The following is a 21,180-nucleotide window of genomic DNA, read 5'->3' as shown; positions in this document are numbered from 1 at the left end:
GGGGGCAGAGCCCCTGGGGACGGTCACCCCACAGCCAAGGGCTGCTCTGTCCTCTCCTTGGGGCTGTGGATCCAGCCCTTCCCTGGAGTGCAGAGGTCCCTGTGGTGTGTGGAGGTGTCAGGATCAGCCACCCATCCCAGAGGACAGAAGGCTTCATGCAGCTCCTCCGGTGTTGGTATGTTCAGTGAGGACCCCAGTCTTGCCCCTAAATGTCATACCTGGCCCCCACCAGATACCACATGTCCCCTTGGCCACCCCAGAGCTGCAGTTCGAGCTCCTCTTTGGAGTCCAGTGTGGAAACCCTTCCCACACCACTTCTGCCTGCTCTTCCAGCACATCTGGAGCAGCAGCAGCCTCCTTAATCCCACATTAACCTCAACCTGACTTTGAAACTAGAAATCTTCCTGTTCTAGAGATCCAAAGCTGAAAAGAAAAAGGAACAGCAAAAAAAAGAAAAAGAGAAGGAATAACAAAACCTCAGCAAAAAGCAGAAGGAATGGTCAAAAGAAGGTACCAGAAAAAGCAGAAGGAATTGCAGAATGGGGTAACAGCAGAATGTGCAGCACAAATAAAACAAGCTACAGAACCAGCTCCCAGGGTAGGAGATTGCAGGAGGTGTGATGAGTTGCCCAGTCTTGGAGGCTCTTGAACCTCCATCCTTGAAAGTCTTCAAAACTTTAATTCCTTTTTAGCATAAGGTGGAAACAGCATATTATACATCCTCAAAAGAAATCCAGTGTAGTTCACTGAAAATTTAGAGTAGGACAGCCCACACCTAAAACATTCAATACTGAGAAAATTGACACTTCCTCTAGGGCAGGTTTTTTTACAAAGCCACAGTTCTTAAGAAAAAAGGAAAAAAAAGAAAGAAAAGAAAGAAAAGAAAGAAAAGAAAGAAAAGAAAGAAAAGAAAGAAAAGAAAGAAAAGAAAGAAAGAAAGAAAGAAAAATATAGTGTATTTTGGGATGCTGGAAGGATGGAGCGCTGAATTAGTGGGAATTCAGTATTTTTCCTCTCATGAGAATACCATAAAAAATGCTTGCAAAAACATATTTGAAAACAACAGTGTTAGCCCAGATACAGAGGTGAACTCACTGCCAGCTCCGAGCAGTAGTAAACTACTAACAGAACATAAAGGGTGAGGGGACCCTGTTAATTCACACCAGAGTCGGGTGTGTGAGCACCGCAGGGATGCTTTAAAAGGTTATTTCTAGGAGGGTGGAAACGCCATGGAAAAGCTGAAGTTCTCAGGGTCCGGGTGGGAGCGCGGGGCGGTTTTGGGGCGGGTTTTTGGGGCGGGTTTTGGCGGACGGGCGGTCGCGCCCGGTTTAAGGGCGGCGGGGGATTGGCGGCGCGGGCAGATCCGCCGCCCGCTGCGCCCAGGTAGGAGCCGTGCGGGGCTGGGGTACCGGGGTGGGGGGACAGGCTTTGCCCCTGGTGCCCCAGCTCTGCCGGTGTCCCGGCTGCAGGGAGCGGGGTGAGCCGCTAAATTCCCCCGGAGCGCGGTTACACCGCGGTACTCCGTTAATGAGCTGCGGCGTTAATTGGTGTTCGCTGGCTGCAATTCTCTCTCCGGTCTTCCCTCCGTGCCCGCGCTCCGGCCCCTCGCAGGGGGCAGTTGGTGGTTGCGAGGGGCGTTTGGCGGTTTTGGGGCATTCCTGTCCCCCCCTTCCCAAACGGGAATTCAGTTCCTTGGGGTGGCGATGCTTCACGGCTGCGCTCGGAACAAAGGACAGCAGCTGCTTTGGGGTTGTGCTTTGTGGGGGTGTTACTAAACTTAGGATGATTTACTGGTGGCCACGGAGATGCTCCGAGGGCTGGAGCACCTCAGCTCCGGAGATAGGCTGGGAGAGCTCCTGGGAAAGCTCCAGGGAGACCTGAGAGCCCCTTCCAGTGCCTAGAGGGGCTCCAGGAGAGCAGGAGAGGGACTTGGGACAAGGGTTTGGACTGACAGGACAAGGGGGAATGGCTTCCCACTGCCAGAGGACAGGGTTAGATGGGATACTGGGGAGGAATTCTTCCCTGTGAGGGTGGGGAGGCCCTGGCACAGGTTGCCCAGAGAAGCTGTGGCTGCCCCATCCCTGGAAGTGTCCAAGGCCAGGTTGGACAGGGCTTGGAGCAACCTGGGCTAGTGGAAGGTGTCCCTGCCCATGGCAGAGGATGGCACTGGCTGGGCTTGAAGGTCCCTTCCAACCCAAACCATTCTGTGATTCTGTGACAAACTATAAATCTCTCTGTGCTGCCTCAGACTTGGAGAATGATGGTTGTTTAGGGTTTGGCTTCATTTGGGATACTTTTCTCAGCCATCACAGCTCCCTCTCACTTGAGCACATTTCCAGTGAGCTGAATTCACCAGCACAGAAATAAATGGTTCTGTGAACCGCAACTATACAAAGAAAAAGTGGTAGAAGTGATATTTGGCTTCAATTCATGATGCAAACGTGAAGCCTCACGTAGGAAACCCTGTTTTGTGGGATTCTTTTTGGGTTTTACAGGTACATTTCTACTTGTGAAGCTCCCTCACACTTCCCGTCAGCATTGTAATCATCAGGTTTCCTTTTGGTTCCAGAGGACATCTTAAATCATGTTTAGGAATACAATAGAAAGCAGGTCTTGCTTATCTTTTGGAAAAATACCTGGAGTGGTCATTTACCATCTGTTAATGTCTTTAAGATTAGCAGCTGAAAGCCTGAAACTTAGTCCCAAAAGGAGGTAAAAAGTTTATAATCCAGCTCAGTAGCACTTAGGAAATGAGCAGAGAGATTAAATCAGGAAATTTATCTGATCAGTAAAATGATGTTTGCTAATAGCTCTTTGTTATGGCTTGGGGACGGTAGAGAAACTGGCAGAAAGGGAGGGAAATGCTCAGCAGCAGGAATGTAAAATCCCATTGCTGCTTTTTGGCAAAACAGGATTATAGGATCACAGAATGGTTTGGGTTGGAGGGACCTTAAAACCACACAGCTCAGCTCGTCCCAGCTTCTGCTTCTCCTTCATCCTGACCGTCACTGCCTGGAGGTGCAGCCTCAGTGTGCCCAAAGGGATTGTTCCAGCCTTGAAATCTCTAATATCTTGGTTGTGTTTTGGGTTTATTTTTAGTGTCTGAGAAATAACTGATACAAAATGCCTTGGTAAATTCAGTGGTGAACATGGTGGTGGTGCTGGGTTGACAGTTGTATTTATGATCTTGGAGGTCTTTTCCAGCCTTAACAATGCCACAATTCTATGATGTATGAAAATTTGACTCATCTTTACATCCCCAGTCGTTGGCACCATGTGAAGAAAGGTGGCTGTAGGGGACCATTATTGTAATAAAGCAGATAAGGTCCACATCCCTTCCCAGCTGTATGAGAGAGATGGCAGGGTTTTCCTGCTATTTAGCAATGGAATTTTATTTTCCTTTGCTGCTTTATGTATAAGAAAGATATTAAAGCATTAGAGAGTGTCCAAAGGAGGACATGAAGATGGTGAAGGGCCTTGAGGGGAAGCCATGTGAGGACACTGAGGGCACTTGGGGTGTTCAGCTGGAGAAGAGGAAACTGAGGGGAGACCTCACTGCAGTTCCAGCTTCCTGGGCAGGGGCAGAGGAGGGGCAGGGACTGAGCTCTGCTCTGAGGGGACCAGGGACAGCAGCCAGGGATTGGCTGGAGCTGTGTCAGGGCAGGCTCAGGTTGGATCTCAGGCAAAGGTTCTTCCCCCAGAGGGTGGTTGGGCACTGCCCAGGCTCCCCAGGGCAGTGGGCACAGCCCCAAGGCTGCCAGAGCTCCAGGAGGGTTTGGATGATCCTCTGGGGCACAGGGTGGGACTCTTGGGGATGGGCCTGTGCAGGGCTGAGGGATGGACTCGATGGTCCTTGTGGGTCCCTTCCAACTCGGCATGTTCTGGGATTCTGTGATCTCACTTGAGCTTCCATCCTCAGGCCTGGCACTGATCACCAGGTGCCATCGGTGCCCCGGCCTGGCACTACCATGGCGCTGTTCGATAACCTGTCGTGCCACCACTCCATCGACGACTTCCGGAACCGCGTCTACTCCTCGCTCTACTCCATGATCAGCATCATGGGCTTCGTGGGCAACGGCGTCGTGCTGTACGTGCTGATCCGGACGTACCGGCAGAAAACGGCCTTCCAGGTGTACCTGCTGAACCTCGCCCTGTCCGACTTCCTGTGCGTGTCCACGCTGCCCCTGCGCGTCGTCTACTACGTGCACCGGGGGCACTGGTTCTTCGGGGACCTCCTGTGCAGGGTCGCGTCCTACGCGCTCTACGTCAACCTCTACTGCAGCATCTTCTTCATGACCGCCATGAGCTTCTTCCGCTGCATCGCCATCGTCTTCCCCGTCCGGAACATCAACCTGGTGACGGAGAGGAAGGCGAAGTTTGTCTCTGTCGGCATCTGGATCTTCGTCACGCTGACGAGCGCGCCCTTCCTGCGCAACGGGACGTACCAGCACGGCAACAAGACCAAGTGCTTCGAGCCCCCGGAGAACTCCCACAAGACGAACCTGGTGGTGATCCTGGATTTCATCGCCCTGTTCGTGGGTTTCATTTTGCCCTTCGTCGTCATAACCATCTGCTACGCCATGATCATCAGGACCCTGCTGAGGAATTCCATGAGGAAGAACCAGGCGAACCGCCGCAGGGCGGTTTGGATGATCGCCATCGTGACGGCCACGTTCCTGGTGAGCTTCACCCCGTACCACGTGCTGCGCACGGTGCACCTGCACGTGCTGCGCCTCAGGAGGGCCAGCTGTGAGGATGCCATTTACCTGCAGAAAGCCGTGGTGGTGACGCTCCCCTTGGCCGCTGCCAACTGCTGCTTCGACCCGCTGCTCTACTTCTTCTCGGGGGGCAACTTCAGGAAGAGACTGACCACGCTGAGGAAGGGCTCCTCCTCCAGCTTGTCGCAGGCCTTCAAGAAAAAGTTCTCTGCGAAAGAGAGGGATGAGGAACCCTTTGGAGAAAGCCAAAGGGAGAATGGAAAGGAAGCTGTGGCCTCTTCATAAGAAGGTTAGACCTTCCCCCGAGAGATCTCAGGGCATTGGAGATCTCAGAACACTTCCAGGAGACCTGATGGGGGCTTGCAAGCCTTCGGTGTAATTAAATATGTCATAATGACCGTGGACAGTTCATGGCTTGGTGTAGAGCCCCTTCCCCAGGAGCATTGCTGGGACATCCACAGCCATGTAGGACAGAGAAACCACCACCAGAACAGTGTTGATCTGCTGACAAACTCTTCAAAGCCTGTGTTTGGGCACTTGCTTCATTTCACAGCTCTCCCCAGAGCGTTAATTCTCTGAGCCAGTGGGAAATGTAAACACAGTTTGCTGTTCATGGCACTCAGGGAGCTCCTGACAAACAACCAGGGCAGAGTTTTCACTGAATCTTCAAACAGCTGCTAAATTATTTATACAGCAGAGCCCAGGATAATTCCAGCCCTGCTCCAGCTGCCTCTGCCTGGGATCTCAGTTCTCATGATCCTGATGTGTGTGAGACTCGCAGGGTTGGTACCTGGGTCTGCAGATTGGGATGGGCCCCTCTCCCACCCCCAGCAGCAGCTTTGGTGGGCAGCAGATTTGCCAGGATTTTCTGAAATCCTAGAAAAACCTTGTTTTCAAATTGCAGTGTCTTACTGTGGGGGATAAACTTGGAATAAGGATAACAAGGAAACTTATTTCAGTGTGACTGGTCCTGTCGGACTGCAGGGTCTGGGTTATCACTCCAGTTCCTCAGGAGGTTTCAGGTAAAAGTGGAGTTCTGGCTGCTCAGAGTCCAGTGCAGGATCAGGTTCACCTTTCTCAACATTAATCAAGGTTTTTTAAAAAGCCCTATATAATATTTGATCCTGTTCCAGAGTGTTCACCTTGCGGAAAAGGCAACCCAAGGCTCTTGGGAAGAGCTCTAGGAAAAGCTGGAGATCCAGAATCTGAATCTGGATGAGACTTGATGCTGAAAAAACACTGGGCTGTGTTCCTTCTGTAAAGGAAAACTTCAAACCCTTGGCCAGAAGGAAACATTCCTGTAATTTTCCAGTGGATCCCACAAGAAGGTAACACTCCAGAGCCTGGCTGGGGATGTGCAACCCATCAAGACAGAAATAGAAATTCTTGTAGGATTAAAGCTCTTAGTTGGAAAAGTGGTTGGTAAACGACCAGCGAGTATGTTTGGATTTGGTATTTCTGAAGTTACTTGATGTTATCTTGAATAAAGAAAACAGTTTCAGTAGTGAAGAATAACAGTGAGCGAAAGGAGTTTGGCTTGGGGACAGGGATCTGCTGGAGAAATTGTCTGTACAGATAATTAGAGTGAAAATTCAGTCTGTACACCACAGTCTGCACAGCCCTGGGTCAGCCAAAGGCACCTAAAAAAGCAAATTCACCTGCAGAACAAATGATGGATGGGAATTTTCAAAATCTGAAACTTCTAATGCAATTTCAAGGATCTGTTTAGGGGCAGAGGGCTGAAAGCTGCTCCTGTAGAGGAGGATTAGAATCCCCCCTAAACCTGTGGGAGGATAGAGCCCCTCATTCAAAGCCAGAACTGCTGATTGTTTGAGGAAAAAATGTGTAAGATTTGGCTAAAATTGTTTTCAAGGGTCAGCATTGAGTATTAAAGTTGTGTCTCCAGCCTTTAAAGGCATCGTGCAACTGTAAATAAAAATCTTCCTGGGAAACTGTTTTGGAATATGTAGAAATAATATGCCCATTCCCAAATTTTAAATTACTGTACAGTAAAGCTAAACGTGTGTGTATATATGTATGTTGCAAAGCATTGTACCAGAGGTATTTTTTAACCTTTTACCTTTTTTATTTTGTTTTATATTTTTTATTTTATAGTTATGGTAGGAGAAATGGCAGCTTTTTGTGTGCAATGGGAAAGATTTAAAAAAAATATTACTGAAAATGAAATGAAAATGTTGCAAGTTAATTTTAACAATTACTGTTCCCTGTGTTTTAAAGTCTCTATTGCAGATTCTTCTTCCCTACAATAAATTTTTGTCTGCACACAGCACTAAAGTGTAATATTTGCTTAATAATAATAATTTATAGTGGTGTAATAAAAACATTTAGAGCAGCACAGAAGTTGCTGAGATGTTGGGGGGACTCCCTGGCCCAGCATCTTGGAGCTAATTTGGTCCAGCCAAACTGGCCTTTGCCATAGCCCAAATTCCCTGGACTCAGGCCACCACCTGGAGCTGCTGGTTGGGGACCTGCTGGAGCCAAACCACTTCTGGTGGCTCTTGGCTCTTGCAGAGGTGGAGCAGCCCAACAAAGAGCAGCTGGGACCTCAATAAATTTGGATTTTGTAGACAAAAAATGCCTGGAAGATGCTTGGAGGGAAGTGATGCTCTTGGTGAGGATTATTTATTTGTGTTCCTCCATGGAGAAATCTTCTGAGAATGAGGTTTCCTACTTGGCTTTCCCCCAAACGGGTGCTGGATGTGCAGTGGGATGTTTGCTGTAAAGCTCCAGCCTGCAGAGGTGAGGAGGGAACTTTGCCCTGGGCTCCCAGAACTCAGTTCCAGGTGAGAGCCAGGCAGTTGTCCCTGCTTGGGATACAAAAGCTGCCACCCTGGCAGCAAATCCCAAGCAGGGTTTGCTCAGGAATAGGGACTTCGAGAGAAATTTATGCAGAAAAAGAGGAATTGCTCCTGTTAGAACAGAGTTAGGAACTGTGGCGTTTATAGGGGCTGTAAAAACATGACAGGGGCTGGGCAGAGGGGATCAAGTGTCACCCTGGTGCGGTGACAGGAACGCCTGGAAAAGGAAAAGGAGTGGGGTGGATTTTTGCTGGAAACTGGACTTTTTTCAGCTGCATGTGCTGCAGTTCATGGTCCGACAGTGTCCCCTAGTGCCGAGCTCTTCCTCGAGCCGCTCGCTGCTGCTGAGGAGGTTTCCTCTTTTTTTGTTTTCTGGTCCAGCTCCAGCTCCTCCCCTGTCACGTTGTCCCGTTTCCTCTGCTCTTGGTCACGCTCGGTCCTCTTCTCCCGCTCCTGCCCACATTTTATTTCACAATCTTTGCGTTTCCCTCTCCGCCTTCCTCTTGTTTTTTGGTCTTCCAGGAAGGATGCTCCAGCTGGGAAGGACCCAGCCAAGGACCCCCTATAGCCACAGGGACCCCAGCAGTGAACAATGCCCCCCCTCCTGCCCTGGGCTCCAGCTGTACCCTCGACTTTCCCTAAAAAATGCTGTTTCTCCATTGAATGACTGTGCCAGCACAGACCTTTCATGGAAGCTGGTGGTGAATCCAGCCCTTGGGCACCTCATTGTGACAAATGTCCCACCAGTTTGGCCTTGGTGTGTCTGGAAAGGTTATTTTTGATAAAACCAGGATAGCCCTGGGAGAAAAGCTCTGGAAAAAACTGGAGTCCAGTTGTTTATAGCAGTGGGATGGTCCTGCCTGTCTCCCACTAAAAGAAAAGGAGCACCTGCTGCTGCCCCATGGGCACGGCTGTGAAGTTCAGAATCTGCCCAGAGGACGTTCCCACCCTCCCTCTGTAAACTGTTCTCACATAAAACTCTTGCAGGATGTGAGAAGCCAACAGCTCTTCAGTTTAACGAGCAATAAACTCCAAGCACTGGCAATAAAGAGAGATTTCCTGCTCTGAGCCAGGTGCCTTCTGCCCCACCACTCCTGGGCAGGTATTTTGGGGCTGGAGGGGCTCAGGGCATTCCCACTGCCTGAATCCCCCCCGCCAGCTGCAACAGGGGTCTGTGCTCTCAGAAGCTCCAGGTCCTTTTGAAGGAACTAATTCTCCAGTTGACCCCTAATTTAGCATTTTTTCCCCCATTTCTACTGTGCTCTGACACTGGGAGAGGGAATTCTTCCATGTGGCAGGAGGGCGAACTCTGGGCTCTTTATCCTTCACCTACGGCAGCAGAGGGTATGACCTGATTGCTGGGGGGAAATGAAGCAGTAGAAATGAGGGAAAGTCCATCAGATTTTAAAATACCATCAGTGTAAGCAATAAGATGCCTCAGAAACATTCCTGAAAGCAAACCTGAGGGTTTTGTACCACTCAGGGTTACAAATCCCTCTCGGGATTGGCAACACTGGGAACTCAACCCTCCTTCTCCCAGACTTTTAATTCCAGCCCTGCGAGTGGTCACACGTACAAACAACTATCTGGAGTATTTGCAGACTTCACTTGAGGGTGAAATGTGCCCATTTCATTCTGTCAGTGTGGTTCCTTACGCCTCAGAGAAGCCAGGCTGCGCTGGGAGCAGAGCAAGGACCCTCTGCAAGGTCAGTAAATACATTCCAGATGAGTCTTCAGCAGGTTGGGAGGGGATAAAGGGAAGGAGGTAGCAAAAACACACTATTTTGATCATTAATAAAAACCCCGTGTCCAGGAACACTCCTGTATGTCTCTGCTGGGGAAGGCAAAGACTAAACAGAGGTTGTTTTTGCTTTGGCCTGCTAAAATCCCTTTATTTGTGAGGAGCATGTCTCCGTGATGCTCTGCTTGAGCTGAACTTCAACAAGGCTGAGGTCACTTGGCTTGTTCAGCTGGAGAAGAGGAGGCTGAGGGGAGACTTGTTGCTGTGTCGCTGTCTGCAGCTCCTCCCGAGGGGCAGCTCCAACCTCTGCTCTGTGTGAGCAGGGACAGCACCCAGGGAAGGGCTGGAGCTGTGCCAGGACAGGGTCAGGCTGAGTCTCAGGAAAAGGTTCTTCCCCCGGATGGTGGTTGGGCACTGACCAGGCTCCCCAGCTCCAAGGCTGCCAGAGCTCCAGGAGCGTTTGGACAATGCTTTCAGGGGCAGGGTGGTACTGTTGGGATGTCCTGGGCAGGGCTGGGAATTGGAATGATGATCCTTGTGGGTCTCTTCCAGATCAGGGTATTTTATAACCCCACAGCCCCAGGAATGCCTCGAGGGATCAAGGACAAGAGGCACAGCACTGCCCTGTGTCCCCACTGTGGGAATCACCCTCAGCCAGGGCAGGAGGCTCCTGCAGGAATGTTATCCCTCAGCCCATGTTGGGATGGTGCAAAGGGCTCATGAGGGAGCTGCTGAGTTTGGGAACAGTTATTGCAAAAGGCAGAGTGTGGCCTGACTGTTAGAATTGCATCTCCCCCAGGATCAGCCGAGGCTTTATTTCCTTTGTGAGTAACCTCCCAGCCAGGACAGCCCCTCTCTCTGCCCTTCTCTCCCCGTGTTACTCACAGGAAGCTCAGTGGAGTGATGAGAACACGCTGCTTACGTGAGTGGGGGTTGAGAAATGCTGCTGTGCCCTTTCACCACGATTTTTCAAGGAAAATTGAATGAAAAGTTCCCTCTAACTGGCCTTGAGTTGCTGCCTCCTGTCAGCAGCATCTCCTCCCACACGCCTCGTGTCCTTGGTCACCCCAACTCACCATGCCAGAGGGTCACAGGACTTCAGAGCTGGGATGGGTTCCTCCTCAGGTTTTCCTGATGTTCGGGTGGGAAGGGCATGGCAGCAGCTTCCCTGCAAACCTGGAGCAGCCTCCTCACCTGTGTGGGAGAGCCTGTGGTCCTCAGTTTGGGGCAGTTCCCTACACGAGCAGAGGAGCTGGAGCAAGGCTGGAGACCCCTCAGCAGCCCCAGTGATGAGGTGGCCCACAGGACCTGTCCCAGAGAAGATCCACAAGCCAGGCACAAGGTCTGTGTGGTCCCAGGCTGTGCAGGACTCAAGGAGGGCAGAGGTTTTGTGCTGAACTCAGGTGGACTTTCCTCTTTTGGATGCAGCATGATGACTCTGGTCAGGGTTAATCATATCCTGTGGTAGGAAAAACAGACCTCGAGGATGTGAACTAATAAAACAGAGGTGCTGAGAAACGGATGTCAAAGCCCTGGGGGACAGTCCAGCACCTCCTCAGGTCCTGGGTACCTTGGGATGTCCCAGGAGCCTGTTCAGGTCTGAACTGTGCTGCTAATACCAGCCAATGGTGGAGTTTGCTTTCACTGTAATTAAAACTGCAACTAATCATTATAATCTGGGCTTGTTCTGAGGGTCAGCAAATGTCCCTGGTGCATCTGCACGGGCTCTGCATTGATGGCTCCTCCATGGCAGAGGACACTGGAGGTGCTGGGCAGCAGAATCCACAGCCACAGAAAGTGGCACCAGTGATTCAGCCCAAATTAAACGTGCAATTAGGGCAACTCTCTCTCATGGTGAGAAGTTCTGGTGACGAAATAACCCCAGCTCCTCTCAAACATCCAATATCACACCGAGTTTGCATAACTATGAAGACATGGATCTCATCCACAGCTTCCAGCAAGGTGCCTGAGCTCGTGGCCTCCTCCACCAGCACTGACCCCACAGCAGAGCTGTATATTTTGACTTTTCCCTGTTTATTTCTACTGGATGTTCTTCTAAAACAACAGTGCTCCAACGAGGAGAGCTGTGAGAAGAGACAGTGTTTACACCTCACACTCATGGAGGGCACATTTCATGGGTAAAGTGACTCTTAGAAAGAAGTTGTTGGAGTCAATTGATAGTTGCAAAGGGGGAAAAAGGAGAAATACAGTGTATTAGCCATCAAAGCTAAAAAAAACAACACAGCTAGGAAAACATTCCTCCCCCACAAATCAAGGACAGCAATAATGACAAGTTAAAGTTGAGAATCAATCAAGAAATCTTTCCCAATTACCACCTCTTTTCCCAAACTACAAGGATTGTGTCAGTACAAACTGTGCTCTCCTGGGGTTGGAGGGAGAGGAAGGAGATTTGGGGCTGTTTGAAAAAATAGTAAATTGGGGCAGTTAGCTGTTTCTTTCGATTTTATGTTAAACTCCTGGGGCTTTTCTTTCAGTTCAGTGCAGCAACACCACAGAAGAGCGTTGCCTTTGCCATCCCAGCTCACACAAACAGTTTGGGCTCCTTTTGGATGGAGAGATCGACACTTAAAGACTCCTATTGATTGGTTTTGCTTGATTTTATAAATATAAACCTGCTCATCCAAGGGCAGCAGTGAAAAGGCTGAGCAACAGCCCCTGGTGTTGCTGCCTCAAAGATGAAGGGCTCCGACAGCATTTTGTCCACCAGAAGGAGGATTTTAAAGCCATGTCAGCTTTGATAAGAGCAGGGATTCCCAAAGCTCCCTGAGTGGCACCATGACAGAGGCCAGCCCTGCACTGCTGCAGGACACGCTGCTGGCACGGCCGGGGGGGAAAAGCTGAAGTAACAGCCAAGAGGGGAAGTGAGAAGCACATTGCTTCACTTTTTGATGAAACAAGAGTCCCGCAGTTCTCTCAGATGTGTGTGTTTGTTTTCAGAGAAACGGCCGGGACAGGCACACGTGATGGTGGGGGAAGGACTTGGTGGCTCTCCTGGGGTGATGACCACAGTAGGCCATTCACAGGTACAAATATTTCATTTTTGGAGGCTTTCCCTTGCCTCCAGTAGAAATGTTTAGGATGAATAAGAGCAAAGAGGGTCATTTCAAACTTTTTACTGCGTGAGGGGGTTCAAGCTTTTTCTTTCCTGAGGTGGGACCTCCACAGCTGTGTGGTGGCCACGGTGGGGTTCAGCTGAGTCACCCTTGGAGTAGCAGAGGAACTTTGGGCTCAGGGGTCCCAAATCCATTCCTGGCACACAGGAGCTCACCATGCCCCTCTCACAGCTCTAACACAAAACTGTCCTTGTTGCTGTCATGTTTCCCTCACCCCATTACTGCAGGAACAGAGCAACTCCTGTAGGACTGGGGCTCCAGATGTCCCTGCCGAGGAGGGAGTGACATTCCCAGCGTGTCAATGAAGCAGTGAGGCACCAAGTCACTCTCCAGCACCTTTTCCAGCTGGGATGTTCACCCTGAGCCCCCGCCAGCTCAGGATGACCACCAGTGGTGTGGCCAGAAGCCCTGCCCAGCTCCAGGCCACACTCAGGGAAATGTGGGCACAGCCCCAAGGCTGCCAGAGCTCCAGGAGCGTTTGGATGATCCTCTCAGGGACAGGGTGGGATTGTTGGGGTGTCTGTGCAGGGCCAGGAGTTGGACTGATGATCCTTGTGGGTCCCTTCCAACTCAGCATATTCTGGGATTCTGTGAAGGGCTGCAGGAAACTCCCCAATTCCATCAGCCTCCAGGAAGGCACAGCAGTGGGGAAGGAAGTGAGGATTAGTTTTCATAATGGGAAGGTGGGAAGAGGCCAATTTGGGTTTTTTTTTCTGCTTTCTCATGCACTAAATGTCCTCAATCATTTTAATCACAGGTTCTCTCACAGAAATCTGCTCTGCCAGTCAGACAGTGGTGAAAGGCTCCTTATGCCACAACCTCATGTGGAATATCCCTGCTTAGACCTTCCCTCTGAGGATGGAAAAGCAGATCCACGACAATCTCCAAATGCAGAGCATTAGCCCTGAGCAAACAAGTAGATTGCAGTAATGGATACAACATGGAGGGTTCCTCGAGGAGCCAATATTTGTATTTTTCTCAGCTGCATTTTTGCTTTTTCTGGGTGGTTTTTTTTTCTTTCCTCTCTAGCCTGGAGTGCTCCCAACTGCCTCATGCCATGTGGCTGCTTCTTATTTGCACCAAAGACCTGATTCATGGCTGCTCTGCACTTTGATACGTTACGTGTGTTCCTGCAAAGCAGATATAAAAATGCTCATTGGAGCGTGGAAAGTCCTCCCTGCAGGGCTGAGGGACTGATCCCATGGGAAGGGGATGGTGCTCCAGCTCCAAAGTGTTGGTGGCTGGAAGAGGAGCCCCCAAGGCTGGGGGGCCTGGGCCTCCATCAAGTGAAAAATAAAAAATAAAAGACAAAAAAGAGGGAATGGAAACAATAATGAGGAATGGGGTTATTGTAGGAGAGAGCAAGTAAAAGGGGTTGTTTGGGGACAGTGAGGAAAATGCCAGATAGGAAAGAAACAGTGCTCTGAAGAGAGACAATGGAGAACTGGAGTGGAACAATTGAAATCCCATGTGGACAGGGAGCAGGGGGATCAGGGATCAGGCTTTTCCCCAAGGTGCTGCAGCCTCCAGCACACGAGCTCGGGGGGTGGACATCGAACACTGTGCACAGGGCTGAGGGGAAACTTCAGTGCTGATGTGATACCAGAAGGGAAATGGGTTTTCACTCCCTCAGAGTGAACAGGGGGGAGTTAGAAAATGGGCAGCAGCCAGAAAAACAAGTGAACCTGATCACCTGTGGAAAGGTGGGAAAGCTGCTCCACACGCCCGGCAGGAAGGAAACAGCCCAAACAAAGGGATGAGCATCACATTACACCTGACACAGAAATATTTCGGGTTGCATCAGCCCTTCAGTGCTGAGGGGTCACCTGCAGCTGCCCCGGAGGAGCCTCTAGAACAAGTCAAACAGAGATCAGTGTTTAACCAAAGCCTCTCTCTCTTGTCTGATGGAATAAAATCAATTCCAAATGTGGAGATTTCAATGCCGGCTGTAATTTTGTTACAATTCAGATTTATTCTGCTCTCTTTCTTTCCTTTTTGTCCTTCCCCTCCCCTCTATTTTCCAGAAGTTGGCTCTGATGCCTGTTTTTGCTCTCCAAAGACCCTTCTCAGCTGAGTTTGATGCAGCAGGAAATGAGCCCTGCCCTGCCCAGGGTGTGAACCCAGTCCTTCCAAATCCCCAGTTTGGGATAAAAACACAGGACTCAGGTGCTTCAGCATCTTGGAAATGTTCTCTTTGTGCAGAGCAGCAGTAAAGCACGTCAGAGATGGTTTGTTAAACACTGATTTACAAGAGTTAACAGTGAACTCACTTTGGCTTTTCCTTTCAGCACTGGAGCGAGGACGAGCATCCTCCAGCTCTAACATGTTTCAGTCATGGTTGTTTGGAGCATTTCTGAGGATCCAGCTGCTCAGTGACTCAGCACTGTGACCACATTCCAGGTAGGCAGATCTGGGTGAGCCCCACTGGCCCTGTGACCAGGGCAGCTGAAGAACTGCCCCTGTATCCACCTGGGAGCGATGGCTCTGCTCCTGCTCCTGAGCCTGAGCTTTCCCCCTGCTGCCATGTCCCTCTCCCATGTGCTCTGGGAACGCTGCAACACCAGGGAGTGAGGTTGGGATAGGTTCCATCCCACAAGGAGACCGTGTTTTCCTTCAGCTGTCTGTCCTGCTCTGGAGCAGAAGGTCTGCTTGGTGCCACGTTCCGTGTGCTTTCTGTGGCACGTGCTTGGACCTGCCTGTTCCCAGCACTTTCTTGTGGCACAATGTTCTTCAGCCTGTTTGGATTTGTTTGTGGGGTTTTTTTTGCTTGTTTGCTTCTTGGCTTGGAGAAAGAGTTGTCAATTTGTGGGTAAACACAGCTAGTGTTTGGAATTGGACTGAAACAAGATGTTTGATTCCTATCTGGGCCCTGGCTGAATAAGTCGAGGAGAAATGGAGCAGAAAGACCTTGCAGAAGGTGGGAAAGGTGTGTGGGAGAGACCAGGCAGGTGCCCCACAGGCTTCTGCTCCTGTGGTGATGCCGTGGAGAGGAGCAGCTCCAGGCTGGGGCTGAGAGAAGCGAGGCACAGCTTCCCTGCTCCAGGTTTTCAGGTGAGGAAAGTGTTGGTGCTCAGTCAGTGCTCGAGGCCATGGCAGATGGTTAGAGGGTAAAGGGGAGGGTAAATGCTCCCAACTCTGGTTCAGATTAGATATTATGAAGATCTTTTTTTCCCCCTCAAAGGGTGTTCAGGTATTGGAATAAGTTGCCCAGGGAGGTGGTGGAGTCACCATCTCTGGAAATGTTCAAGAGGATGTGGCACTTGGGGACGAGGTTTGGGGGGTGATTATGGTGGTGCTGGGCTGATGATTGGACTCGATAACCTTGAAGATTCTGTGACTCTTGCAAACTAACAGACACCTTTAGCCCCCAGGGAGCCTCCAGGCCCTGAACATGCCCTTCCAGCCACTTTTCCCCCTCATTTCAGAAGCAGCTGGAGTGCAGTTACTTTACCACAACTGGTTGGCAGCTCATGTCAAGCTCCAAGAGGATCTGTCCTGCCTTGCCATGCTCCCTGGAATCCTCTGGCACATTTACAGGTATCCAGTGGCAAGGTGAGAGCTCCAGCCCTCCCTCCTGCACATGAGGGTGATGAGGGTGAGCTCAGCTTTTCCTCCTTTTGCTCACAGAGAGCTCAGCAATGGGCCAGGGTTTAATCCCCTTTTCCCACCAGACCCTGTTGTGTTCCCAGCCTCGAAGGATGGGGCACAGGGAGATGCAGGTGGAGCTGGAGGTCAGGACACGCCGTGTTTGCTCACAGGCTGCGCCACATAATGAGTGAGGGAACCATAAACCAGATGTTCTCTGTCAAGTGCAAATTCCCCAGCTCTGAACTTCATCCCTTGCACTTCCAAGAGCCATAAACACCCGGTGTGTTTGTTGTGGGCTGAGGAGGGCATTTGGTTTGGCCTTGATGGTGACTTTGTGCCAACAGCTCTGTGGATCCAGGGGTGATACCCAGTGAGTACACGTGGGATTTCGTGGGAGAACATCTTTGCAAGGGGTTCCTGGGCTGGAGGGAGGGCTCAGGGGGTTCTGGGGCCTGCTTGGAGAGAGAAGCACAGACAGCAAAATGCACCTTCATCCCCTGCCAGACTTCCCTGTCAATCCACCCTGGCCTGTCCATACTGATCTGCCAAGAATCTGTATTTTCTTCTTAATACATCTCTTTTTCTTTTTCCCTGCAAGACACCACCAGACTGCACCAGGACTGAAAGCCACTGAGAGGGCAGAGAGTTCTGCAAATATTACTGACCCCAAAGGAAAACCTTCAGATTTGGGTTAATTTGTTCATTTAAAATGACGTTGCTTTTAATGACACAGAGGACAAAACTGTTCAGGGTGTGGGGCACTGTGCTGGTCCAACCCAGTACCTCTGAAGGTACCAGCTGGTTGTTTAGATGGTGTTTAATAACCTTCAGTCGTTTCTGCTGGTGTTGACTTGCTTCTGGGGTTCAATGGCAAAGAAACAGCAGGTTGGATGGGGCTTGGAGCAACCTGGTCTGGTGGAAGGTGTCCCTGCCCATGGCAGGGGGGGAACTAAATGGTCTTTAAGGTTCCTTTCCTGCCAAGCCATCCTGGGACTCTGTGGAACAGGGATGAGAGCACCTGCAGAGGGAAACCCCTGCTCCCAACACCCTCTGGGCTTTTCCCACTGTTCCTTGTTCCAAATATCCAGCCCAGAGTGCTGCTTTGCTGCCGATGGAGCAGATCCTCAGCTGGAGAAAACCCTCCCAGTTCCCCCGGGGTGGATGGAGCGATGCCAGTACACACTGGTGGAAAATCTGCTCCAGCACTCACTGTTTACTTCTGAGGATCTGAGCACAAACCCTTCCAACAAAGTGCTGTTTGAGGGAGGTTTGTTTGCCAGGCTGCCTTGCCTCGCTCCCTCCTGGACTGGACACACCAGGAGTTTGTGTATAATCCCAGAAAACCAAGGGAGTGTGTTCCAAGCCCGTGCTCCCAGCTCCTGACGGAGTCAGGAGAGAGGAGGCTTTGCTGGACATGGGTTAAAATCACCAGGATCATTATTATTGCTGAGAAAGGATGGAAAAACAAATGTTTTTATTATGGGCTGGAACTAGAAATCCAGGAGAGCTGCTAATCCCCCTGATAAGTGGGGTGTGGGTTTGCAGAGGGGGTTGTGCATCCAGGTATTTACTGTGTCCAGCTCTAAGCAGCAGGTTTTTGTTATTCAACCTCCCCTCCCCTGTTCGGACTGGAATGTGTTGTAATTGTAATATTCCTCTTATCTCTCTTTTCTCCCCTTTCTGTCAAAGTCTTTTCCGTTTCTTTAATATGTTTCTTTTCCATCCTTGCTTTATTTTTATTAGCTCACCTACAGCCATTGAATCAGCAAAGCAGAAAATAGATATTACAATTCCAAATTTTCTAGTGGAATAACGAGCATGTTTTTGGCACTGCTTCTTGCCATTGTTTTGCTAAGACAGACTCTCCTTAACTCTCCTTTTCCATTTCAGGGCCTGCCCTTCCTTTATAAGCCCAGATTTCTTCCCATTTGTCCTGTCTTCCCTCCCTCCTGACTCATTTCCACTTCCCATTTGGGCTGTTTCTTTTCTCTTTCCTTTTCCTTTCACCAAACGTTCTCTGATCTTATTTTGTGCTATTTTTAATTCCTCCTTCCCAGGCCCGGATCCTCCCTGACCCGCTGTCATTGGGGTGTGTGTCTCTACCTTCTTCCTCTCCAGGCTGGAAGGACAGCCTGGGCAACCATTTCCTCAAAATCCAGCTTTTCCAAACCCAGCTCCCGCCGAGCGCCGCTGGCTCTGCGTGAGGAACCCGCCGTCCTTTCACGGTCCTTGTGGCTCTCCAGGAATTTCAAAATATGATTCAAGCTCCCCCTCAGCCTCGTTCCATGTAATTTCTGAGCCACCTAATGAGAGCCTTCCTCCCAGCCATTTGCTGTGCTCCTCGCAACAAATATTCCCTCCGTGCGGCTTTTCCGTCTGGAACATCCCACCCCTGCTCCTTCAGTCTCACCCACTGCCCGGATCATTTCCAGTCTCAGCTGTAAAAAACCAGCCTTCCCTCCCTGTCACCCCGTGGCAGTGTGGATGTGGGGTGTAGGCAGCCAACGTTCAGTCATTTCTTTTCCGTGCTGTGGGAATAGTGGAAGCAATTTGAGTTTTAAAGGAGCCCTGGAGCTTGTGGAATGTGGGCAGGTTTTAGGTCTTTTATCCTGAGTCTCACCAGCAATCAGCTACAACTCCATAAGCTTTTCCATCAGTGTTTGCTGGAATGACCAGTGGAGTACCTTGCTCTGGTATAAAATATATTCAAAGTGGAAAATTAAGGGGAAAAAATTGATTTAATGAGAGGCTGGCTGGGGAAAGGAAAAGGATTTCTCCAAGGGCTGAAGCAATGTGTTATTGCCTACAAAGGAATTCTTGTTCTAATCACACCTGGGGGGTCCAGTGGCCTTGAGAGCAAAGAATGCTCAGCATTCCCCCCCAAAAAACCTTCTTTATCCTGGCTATCAGACACCACCACTAGTCATAACTTGTAAGGTTTAGCTGGCAGTGGATAAATACTGAGCCAGGGAAGTCAAAATAGTCCTTGAATCGCTGCCTTCAACATTCACTTAATGCAGCGTATTTTGAATTTCCAAATCCCATCTGATGGGGCTCTTTCAGAAGATCTCCCAAAAGTTAAGTCCAAATATTTCACTCCAGGAATGAAATCCCCAGGGCACTGCATGTGCCTCGCTGCAGATTAGTTAGAGCCTGGGGAGTTATAAGATTCCTGAGATGGAGCGCTGAAGATTCCAGGAATTCTCTCAAAGGTGAAATTATTAACCAACCTTTTGTTCCTAAAGCAGCTCTGCACTCACAGAGTCTCGTGCTGGTCTGGTCTTCTACCTTTCCTGAGGTGTTCCCAGATTTAAATCTGAGCTGGAATTAAAGAATTCCATTTGGAATCATCCATGACAATAAGAGTTTAACATCAGGGACAAAAGCACAGTGTGATTCAAAACAGGAGGAGCAGCTTATTTTTCCTCTGAGTCCTTTTCTGAAGGTTTCAATCTACTTTATATGCAAATTTATAGGTTCTTAACTGACAGTAATAAAACATGTGATGTGCTGATCCACACAACTCCACAGGGAAAAGGGGGAGCTGCTGCTTTTCTGTACCAGAATCAGGCCAGGAGCTACAGTCTGTGGTAAAAATTATGGAAGGGGTAGAAAGAAGAGGAAATTTCAATGCAGAGATTGCACCAATTATCTTGTTAAGAGGAAAAGTTTTCTCCTGCCTTTTCCACCTGGAATTGGCCATGGATTCAGGTACAAAATTTTGCTTTTCAGATGCAACCTGAGAATGGTTTTATCTGTTCTTTCACTGTTTGCTCTCAATTGGCAGAGAATATATTCATCATTTTATGGGCAAATATGAGTAAAATTAATGGTAAAGGTACTCTGAGAGGTTATTTTTGCACTTATTTAACAATATATCCTATTAGTTGCCTAAAAATTCAGCTGTTCCCACCACCTCTGGCCTTCCTTAGCACTGCCTCCTTGTTTCAGAAGATGAATGGGAATTTATTTTAGTCCAGGTTGTTTGTTATGGCAAATCAACCACTTCCCCCAGTCTCCAGAGAGAAATTCTCTGACATTAAGGCACAGTTGTTTCTATTCATTACATAATTTCCTATATTCATTAAAATATATATTTAAGATCAATCCAGGGGCAAATACAAGCCCATTCATTCAAGAAGGTAGTTTCCTTATGTGTCTATTATATAGACATATATATATACATTTATTATATTGCATATGAATGTCAAGTTTGACCTTTTTCTTCTCAACTGCTGTGATCCACAGTTTATGTGGAGCTTGTGTATGAGCACAGCTGTCACATTTATTTTACATCCACATAGAAACTGAATTCCACACAACACACCCCTGAAATCACTGCTTTAAGCAACTTTGAGGCATGTTTTTAAATTTTTTATTATTATTTTTATATTATTGTTTTTGTAAAGCACATTAATGGAAATGTATCGGTGTAAACTGCCTGGTGAAAATAAGGTGGAGAGTGTAACATTTATTGGTACATTAATTGCCAGAGAAAATGGATGTGCCAGAGGGGCTTTTCAGCCCATGTGTTGTTTTTTTAGCCCCTGCCCTTGATCCTCTTTGGAGTAGGGCTTGGTGTCCCCAAAGGCTTGGGATGTTTTGATGATGGGTGAGAAGGGACGTGGAGAACGGAGCTGCTGTCAGGATACACAGAATCAAAGGATATTTTAGGTTGGAAAAGCCCTCTGAGCCCCTCGAGTCCAACCATCCCCCAGCACTGCCAAGGTCACCACTGACCCGTGTCCCCAAGTGCCACATCCACAGGGCTTTTAAATCCCTCCAGACATGGGGACTCCACCACTGCCCTGGGCAGCCATGCCAGGGCTGGACAGCCCTTTCCATGAAGAAATTTTCCCTCATATCCAACCAAACCTGCCCTGGCACAACTTGAGGACACGCAGAGACAAAACCTCTCCTTCCTCTTTGCTTTGCCCACTGGGTTGGTATCATCCCTCTCGCTTTTAGGGTCATCACTATAAACGTTTTGTGTATCATGGCACAGTTTTTTGGATTCAGGCAAATTCTGTTACCCCTAAATTGGGATGACAGGCAATGCCTGGGGGGACAGTGCCTAGGGGTCATGGCAGTGCTCAGGGGGGACAGGCAGTGCCCAGGGTGACAAACAGTGTCCAGGGGTAATGACAGTGCCCAGGAGGGACAGACGGTGCCCAGGGTGA

The 21,180-nt window shown here is 49.4% G+C and overlaps 1 protein-coding gene across 1 annotated transcript; it reads left to right on the top strand.

Annotated features, from left to right (window-relative positions):
• The first annotated feature begins 3,935 nt into the window (after positions 1–3,935).
• Positions 3,936–6,863, top strand: CYSLTR1 (cysteinyl leukotriene receptor 1). Its single transcript, XM_018070641.2, has one exon. The coding sequence runs from the start codon at positions 3,969–3,971 to the stop codon at positions 5,001–5,003; it is 1,035 nt and encodes a 344-aa protein (XP_017926130.1). The 5' UTR covers positions 3,936–3,968; the 3' UTR covers positions 5,004–6,863.
• The last annotated feature ends 14,317 nt before the right edge of the window (positions 6,864–21,180 follow it).

Source organism: Manacus vitellinus, unplaced genomic scaffold (genome assembly GCF_001715985.3).
Source record: "Manacus vitellinus isolate BGI_N305 unplaced genomic scaffold, ASM171598v3 scaffold_19_pilon, whole genome shotgun sequence".
Taxonomy (NCBI): Eukaryota; Metazoa; Chordata; class Aves; order Passeriformes; family Pipridae; genus Manacus; species Manacus vitellinus.
This window is presented reverse-complemented; position numbering and strand designations above follow the sequence as displayed.

Bases quoted from the DNA above. Each gene is read 5' to 3' on its own strand.
- CYSLTR1 (XM_018070641.2), top strand. From the start codon at position 3,969: ATGGCGCTGTTCGATAACCTGTCGTGCCACCACTCCATCGACGACTTC.